The 8,519-nt window shown below is 34.1% G+C and overlaps 1 protein-coding gene and 1 long non-coding RNA gene across 3 annotated transcripts; one reads left to right on the top strand and one right to left on the bottom strand.

Annotated features, from left to right (window-relative positions):
• Positions 1-1,550: 1,550 nt before the first annotated feature.
• LOC107933832 (receptor-like protein 46) lies at positions 1,551-3,924 on the bottom strand. Its single transcript, XM_041104330.1, has 6 exons — positions 3,678-3,924; positions 3,307-3,553; positions 2,993-3,270; positions 2,496-2,809; positions 2,056-2,420; positions 1,551-1,959 (listed from the first exon to the last, which is right to left on the bottom strand). Exons 1-6 carry the CDS (start codon positions 3,922-3,924, stop codon positions 1,551-1,553), a joined length of 1,860 nt encoding a protein of 619 aa, XP_040960264.1.
• A 2,248-nt stretch (positions 3,925-6,172) lies between these two features.
• Positions 6,173-7,659, top strand: LOC107933850 (uncharacterized). Of its 2 annotated transcripts, none has more exons than XR_001693720.1 (3): positions 6,173-6,220; positions 6,655-6,700; positions 7,286-7,659. It is a non-coding gene; the product is annotated as an uncharacterized lncRNA (long non-coding RNA). The 2 variants fall into 2 exon arrangements; XR_001693721.1 differs by having other exon boundaries at positions 6,175-6,220; positions 6,655-6,738.
• Positions 7,660-8,519: the final 860 nt, after the last annotated feature.

Genomic DNA, 8,519 nt, shown 5'->3' with positions numbered 1-8,519 from the left:
AAGAGATCCATCTTTTTTTGTAAACACTCTCTCCCCAAAAGTCTAGGCTTTTGTTCTTCTCATATTTCCTTTCAATAAAATCTCTATTTTTATTTTATTTATTTTCTTTTCCACCACAACCATGAGCCACTAAACGTATCTAGCCGAAGGTTGTTGATATTCCCCAAAAAGGGTTCTTGAGGCTTAGAGTCCGTACTTAGCCTCCTCGCCAAGTATTTATCATTTCTCCGCACTGCAGGGCTGACGTTTCCGTCTATGTCCCTTAAGAAGTAAGCTTTTCAACGTATGCAAAGGCGGCTGCTTTGTATGTTTTGGGAAGGTTGCTCAGTCGGTTCATTAGCTTACTACGTCAGAGGCTGGCGAGCCCAAGAGACAAAATGGCGCAGGATTCGCCATTGAGAAGCATTGATCTAGCATAAGATGATCCCACAGAAGCGATTGTTGGCTAGAGTCAGGTTCCACTAAATCGTAAGTCTAAATCATTGGAGCTAGTGGTTGTAGGCGTCCTCTTCCACTATAACTGGCTTATTCGGTTTGGGAAGGATCATCTAAAGCCGAGGATTGAAACCAAGGCGGAATGAGACAACTGGAGGCTGGAACCTCCCATAAGAATTTCCTTTCTCTCAACTCTATTTTTAATTTCTCGAATTTTCGATTCAATATTCTTAATTCTATTTTTATTTTATTTTTCGTTTCCAGATCCAAACTTTTAATTTTGTTATTTTCTTATTTTTTTTCCATGAATACAAGTTTTCTTGGTTAAGATTCTTCTTGGGATTTCACGAAACAAGATATTGTGCAAATCCAGTCCCTGAGGATTTGACCTTACTTCCCTTTTACTATTCTTTTTCATTATTTATTAGGGATAGGATATTTTTAGTGCTTTCAATGACCGCATCAATGACTGACGAGCAGCGGCTGAAATTTTGGCTTTCAAAAGTGGCGAGAAGAAAATAATGTAAAGAAGAGGAGGTGTTGCTAGGTTTTTTGGTGTGTCGTTCTATTTACTTTGTTGCTATGAGTGTTGATTTACTATTTTCGCCATTTTTATTTATGGTCTTTATTTTGTTTTTATTTGTCTTTTGACTTTAGTGTTGGTTAAAACGGGTTGTGGGGCCCAAGACTTGGTGGTTGTGAAAAAATAACAGTATCTTTTTTTATTTTTAATTCTTTGAATGGAAATCTTAATCCGTTTCAAACAAAAATTTAATTTGTTTGAAAAGCATTCAAGCTTTGTACTTGCTTTATTATCTTTGCTGTTTCCATTTTTCACATTTTAAAAAATATTTTACTACTTTCAACGAACTTATATCAATATTTTCATTTACATTAAATATTTTAACATAACATATATATTAAAAATATTTTTTTTATTGTCATATCCTTGTCCTATTTTTAAAAAATCACAGTATAATCATCTTTGTATCACATTATACTTATATTGTGTGTCTGTGTCCGTGCCCGCGTCCGTGTTTGTGTCTGTGCTTCTTAGCTCATAACTTTTGTCTAAGATTAATTAGTATTTCTGGTGTATCTTTGGGTCAATCATCTCAGGAACTACGACGGTGCCCACGACGGTGATACGCCGGTGCAGTGTTGAAATAACCTAAAACATACATCACTGCAGTAGAAGACAAGAACCCAACAGGGTACCTAACTCCTGTTGCTATCCATGAATACATTGGTTCCTGTTTCTTCCTCAATGGTGGCCCCGGTAGCACCAAATCTTTTTCACAAGGAACCTCAATTTGCACCCCACATAGTCCACTGTTATTGGCATACATATTTGGATCAACCAGGGTATCCATTTGAGGTCCTCCAGGAATCTTACCACCAAGCTTGTTGTTGCTCAAGTCTAAATAATTTAGTTCTAAGAGCTTGGAAAATGTCCCTGGTATTTCACCATCAAGGCTATTGTGTGACAAATCCAAGGTCTCGACACTCTCTAGATCACCAAAACTGATTGGGATTTTGCCTGAAAGTTCATTAAATGAAAGGTTAAGTAGCTTCAAGCTTTTGAGACCACCTAATGAATGTGGAATTTCTCATGATAACCTGTTCTTTGACAAGTCCAGAAATGTATAGATATCCCGGTTTCGGATCGAAAGGCCCTGCTTTGCTTTCTTACAATTTACTATCAAATCATGGATTTCAACTGGAAATTTGAAAATTTCAGAAAGTGTTAATGGGGCATTAGGTGTTTCAATCATCCCTATAAGGTTTCCCAAGCTTTGAGGGATTTCACCATTGAGGTAGTTGTTGGAGAGGTCTAGGATTCTGAGACTGCTATGACTTGACAGATCATTGGAGATTGATCCTTTAATGGAATTTTTCCTAAGATTAAGAACTTGAAAAGAGGACATTTGAGAGAAGAAAGCTGGAAATTCACCACTGATATTGTTGCCATGAAGATCAAGGTGCTAAAGCATAATCAAATTGCTGAAATTTTTAGGCAATGGACCGTAAAAGCCATTTTGACTTAACGAAAGCATCACCGTAAAGAGTCTAAAATCCGAAGGAACTTTACCGGAGAAAGTGTTGGAAGAAACATCAACAAAAGCAATTAAGCTATCTGGTCCAAATGCTGGAAATTCATTGCCAGAGAAGCTGTTCTTTGACAAGTCCAGTAGCAACAACCTGTGGGTATTGGAGATAGATTTTGGCAGTGGCCCTGAAAAATTGTTTTCTGAGAGCAAGAGGACCATAATTGAAGCAATATTGATTTCTGACAATTCCCCAGAAAAGTTGTTCCTTGACAATGCAAGGACCGATAGATTTCGAGATTGAAACAACTGAGATGGCAAAGAACCTGTGAGTTTGTTATCTGATAGAATAATAGTTCTAAGATTTCTTTCAGCTAACCACTGTGGGAAGTCTCCTTCAAGATCATTCTCACTCAAATCCAAGTAAATAAGATCAGTTTGATTAGAGATCTAGCTAGGAATTTGCCCCTTAACACTGCATGATATCAATGATAAAGAAGATAACTTACATTTTAGTTCGATAGCCAGATTATTGTTCCATGTTAGTTTGTTTCCTCCAAGGTGCAACTTCTTCATCTCATTGAGATCAAAAAACCATGTTAGGAACTCACCAGACAGCATATTCCTTATCGATAATGGGACTTCGCCACTCAACCGGTTCTTGCTCAAGTCTAAAGTTGTTAGATTCGCCAGGCTCCCAATATCAGCTGGAATCTCTAAGGAAAATGAGTTGTTCTGCAAGTTTAGAACTTCAAGCTTTCTTAGCTGCAATATTGACAATGGAATCCTGCCAGAAATTTGATTACCAGGAACTGTAAACTACTTTAGTTCAATGAGGTTTCCAATCTCTTCAGGTAGCTGTCCATGAATGAAGTTGGCATCCAAGCTCAATTGTTTCAAGCTTTTAAGACCAACAACATCATTAGGTAACACCCTTTCAATCATATTATCACTTAGATCAAGGAATTCCAGGTTAGCCAAATGAAACAACTCCAAAGGAATTAAACCATTGAAGCTATTTCCTCTCATGTCCAGATATACCAGCTCGCTCAAGTTTTTCAATCCAATCCCTAAAATTTCATCTTGTATAGAATTGTAGGATGTCAAGTGACATCAAGGTCTTTATCCTGAAAATAGGAGCCAAAACAATTGAAGTCTTTCCTAGTGTAGGAAAAACACTGTAAATATTCAGACCAGTCACTTGTTGTGAATTACGTTCCACCAGAGCCCACTGACAACATTCTGAATTGGAATTCCATATCTCTAAGCCACCAAGAAACATGTCTGTTGAGTTGTCTGTCATCAACTCTCCAAATAGTAAATCCTTGAATTCTAGTAAAGCTTCTCGTTGATCATCAAGCCTTGGAAAAGAACCAATGAAGCTAAGACTTAGAACAAAAACTATGTAGTATGATTTAGAAAGTAGGCTTAAAGTGGCCATCATTTTAGCTTTTTGATGTTCTCTTTTTTCACTAAATCTGCTACTGGTTATTGCTATATTTCAAGGAGGGAAGTAAACTACACTAATTCATACATGGCAGTCAAAGGGAAAGTGAATAGAAATTGCATTTTTCTTGCGTCAGGTAAAAACGCGCTGACGTGGACACACTTTAGTAAAAAGCGCTGACAGGAACGCACTTTGGGCCGTGTAGTCTCTCGTGGGTTATTTGCAAATTAGGTCTTAGGTTTTGGGTTTTAGGTTTTGAGTTTTGGGTTTGATTAGGGTTTAAGAAAAATTAAATTACGGTTTAAGGTTTAGGATTTTAGGGTTTTAAAGTTTATTTTTTTAATTGCTAAGTATTGTTCTAGAAAAAATAAATTTGACATGATGTGTTCTGAAAAAATTATTTTGACGAGGTGGATTTTATTTTATTTTATTTTTGAAAAAAACGCTCTAAGTAGGATGCAGACAGTAATAGTACAGAAAAAGCTTCCAGCTAGACACTTGTTTTGTACTGATGATTCTAAAAAAATATCTCAAGATTCCCGAGAAATCTGATAGTTGGGGTTGAAAACCGCTCCAAGCAGGATGCATTGTCAGCAAAAGTACTAACAAAGCTCCCAGTTGGACGCCCTTTTCAGTAATGCTGGTGATAGTGCATCCTTCTTAGAGCATTTTTCCCCTACAAATTTCAACCCCCACTATCCGAGGAATTATACAGAAATGAGCATCCCACTATCCCTTAGGCTATAAATGACCCAAATTTCATTCTCTTGTTGCATAAGTTGTAGCAAGCAAAATTGAAGAAGTTCAAAAGAATAGAAATTGAAGAAGCTGAGAAGGTATTGATTTATCGTGTTAATATTTATACGAATCATTATATTTTTGCATAATGTTTTTTGTTTTGAATTTCTTTCGACAGATAACTTCGTTGAAAATGAGTGGACGCATTAGTAATGTTATTTACTACGACGGTGAGGTCATAAACACCGAGAACGACGTTTTTTTATTGGAGAACACAGCATACTAGTTTTTAACCAAAACATAGAATTGACAGAACTTCGTAAAAGAATTAAACGCAAAATATTCAGAATGACGCCAATGAGAGTTTCGTCTATTAAGTATCAATTTTGTGCTTCGGCTAATCCCGTGACATATGACTCGTTTGATATCAAAGGTGCTTGTGGCTTGAAGGCGATGGTGCAGAACACCTCGCTAGTGGATCACCCTATCTTGAGTTATATGTTGAATTTTCAAGGTCATATAAAGCACTTGCTGTAACAGCCTGATTTTAGAGTTAGTCAGAATAGTGGTTTTGGGACTACAATATGAGGTCAAAATTATTATTTTATTATTTTATTAATGTTTACAGCATGATAGAAAGTTTGTGTGAAAATTTCGTAAAGAAATTTTACCGTTTGAGTGGTTAATTTGATAAAAAGGACTTAATCGCGTAAAATTAAAAAGTAGCATGCTATAAGTTAATGTGCTTATTTGCTTTACTTAATTAAAGGTGAGGTCCTTATGTTGTGATTTGACCATTGAATAATTGAGTGGACAAAGATGGAAAACCATTAAGTGTTTTATTTATGTTTTATTAATGGACATTTTGGTAATTAAATAAATAATGGTTAATTAAATAAACCAAAACATGACTTTAGTCCATCTTTTTGGTGAATGTCGAATTTCTAAAGAAAGAAAACACCATTTTTGAGCTCTCATGCATTCGGCACTTGTATCTTTGATCAAGGTAAGTTCTTTGCTCGATTTTTAATGATTTTTATATTTTTGAGATCATTATTTCGTAATCTAGCTAGCCCGTACCTCCGATTTCAAAACTGTTAAAGATTCTGATAGTTGCCATTGTTGAATACATGTGTTAATTGATGTTTGATGATTAAATATGAAATTTTGATGATAGTTTTACATGTTTGGTAAAGTGATTTTGAGTAAAAATGTCAATTTTGGAGAAAAATAATAAATCGTGTGGTAAAAGTGTGAATAAATGAAAATATGGGCTGTTATGGAAATAATAACATTCGGCTAGCTTGGATTTGTGTTTAATTTCATGAAATTGTGATTTTATGTGATAAGGACTAAATTGAAAAAATGTGAAAGTATAGTGGCAAAAGTGTAAAATTACCCTAATGTGTAAATTGTGTTAAATTTAGTGAATTAGTGATTAAATAACTAAATTTTGTATTAATTTAGATCAAGAAAGGAAGAAATTAGAATTGGATCGGGGGAAGTCGAAAGTTATTGAATAGTCGTTCCGGTCCGTTCGTGTCCGTACGAGGTAAGTTCATAAGTGAATAAATGCTCTTGAATTCAAATGTATATGTTTTATATATTACCGAATTGAATTGTATTTATATACATATTGCTGAATTGAATTGAGCATGGAATGACGTGTTTCGAGCTAGAATTGATTGAATTATGACGTCTGAAAGCCCCGTACGAACTATAGGAATAGTATAGGATATATATGTCATGACATAGGATTCCGAGATGTGTCATCGTGTAAGACCACGTTAGGGATGTTGGCATCGATTTGTGATTTACGTGTAAGATATATCTGGGACATCGGTATCGTATATGATTTCGTGTAAGACCCTGTCTGGGACAGTGGCATCGATATGTGATAACATGTAAGACCATATCTGGGATATGGCGCTGTATGAGCTTTCCGAGCTATCCGAGTATCCTTATTGATTTCGAATGGTTCAACAGGTAATATTGAGAAATGGATGACTATGTGAAAGTATATCCGATTCAGGTACATACGAAGTGTATATGTTATTCAAAAATTGAAAGGTGAGTATGTTTAAAATGACGATATGTGAAATATATGATAATGAATGAAATGAATGTATACAAATGAACGTTGTGTTACATATGCTCATTATATGAAATTGTCGTCATATGTTCGAACATGGGAATTATGAAACATGAAACATGGTGTTGAGTTATGCTAATTTGGTTTGAAATTTGGATTAGATAATTGATATCGAGATGGTGGTGTTATGATGCATGGTTAGCATATATGTGAAATGGCTAGTAAAGCATGACTTGTTCTGGTTGGTTATGTAATTAATATGTGCAAATTTAATTTATATGATTAAGCTAACGTTTGCTATTCGAATTTGAAAGCATGGTTTATATGTTCATTGATAAATAAGATAAGTGAAGTTACTTAATGTGGTCATAAGAATTTACGAGTATGATGAATGTATATGTGGTTGAGATTTGCTAAATTCTGCCTAGTTAAATTGAATTATAAATATCATTGAGATGATTTATTTGCTTATGGCTTACTAAGCTTTCTAAGCTTACTCTGTGTGTTTTCTTTCTATGTTTATAGAGTTTCAGATACTTGCTCGGGTTGAAAGTCATAGGAGACCTCATCACACTATCCGGTTATCGTTTCGATAAATATAAGCTTTGAGTTTTTGGTTATGTGGCATGTATAGGCTTGTTTTGATAAGTTTGGTTTTGAAAATTGTATATATGTATATAGCCATGCGAAAATGGCTTGATCATGATACTAATGTTGGTATAAATATATTCGGTCATGTTATAAGCTTAATTTGGAGGTATGTTTCATGTTAAATAGGTTTGTGATGTTGGTTATATGATTTGGCAATGAGAAATGTTAATGATGATGTATAATCGGCCATGAAAGTAGCCCATTTTGGATGTATAATTTGTCTTGTATAGAGGTTTGAAAGTGGTAAATGATGTGTTTTTGACATAATACATATGCTCACATAAGTTATGTAAGTGTGATAGCTTGCATATTGATTGTTAAAGTACAGATTGTGATAGTAAAAATATGAACATATATTGTAATTTATTTGATGGTCATTTAGGTACGGTTATAAATGGTACAATTAGCTTTTGATTCGAATTGTGAAATTGGTTGGATTATCGGAGGATAAATTTTATGACCGAATATATGGTTAAAAGATCGATTGTGCATATGTATTTTGGAAACGGTAAAGGGTGTGTATTTATATTTGGCTAATAATAGGAAAAATATACTTATCCATGCCTGTGATATGTTTTGTTCATGATTTTGGTAATTAATGGTTAAGTTGTTAAGTCAAATGCTTGAGTTTAAAATATACCATATATGTGATTTGTGAATTTGGTAAAGGATAGATAGGTATTTTGGATATTTATTAGTCAAGGGGTATTGTAATTATGGTATGATTTGATTCGGCTCTTTTATATATAAAATTGGTAGTTATTATTTTGGTAAAATGTGCATAATATGGTAAAACCAAATTTTATACTTGACCATTATGTGAAGTTGTTAACATCGTGTATATATATATTAACGTTTAATAAATCATGTGGTTTGGCTTGACTTAGTAAAATATGAAAAAGTGCATAATTATAAATAACACTTTTGGAAAGTAGTTAATGAATTAAATTTATATGAATGGATGTCTTAATATATGATCGGTATATGAAAAAAAATTATACTTGGTTATAAGTTAAGTATTTGATTGCCATGATTCATTGGTTATAATGTTTGAATATTAATTTGGGTAGAGTATGAATTATAGAATCGAAGCACGTTAGTTTGGTTT

This window comes from Gossypium hirsutum, chromosome D11 (assembly GCF_007990345.1).
Source record: "Gossypium hirsutum isolate 1008001.06 chromosome D11, Gossypium_hirsutum_v2.1, whole genome shotgun sequence".
In the NCBI taxonomy this organism is placed as follows: Eukaryota; Viridiplantae; Streptophyta; class Magnoliopsida; order Malvales; family Malvaceae; genus Gossypium; species Gossypium hirsutum.
This window is presented reverse-complemented; position numbering and strand designations above follow the sequence as displayed.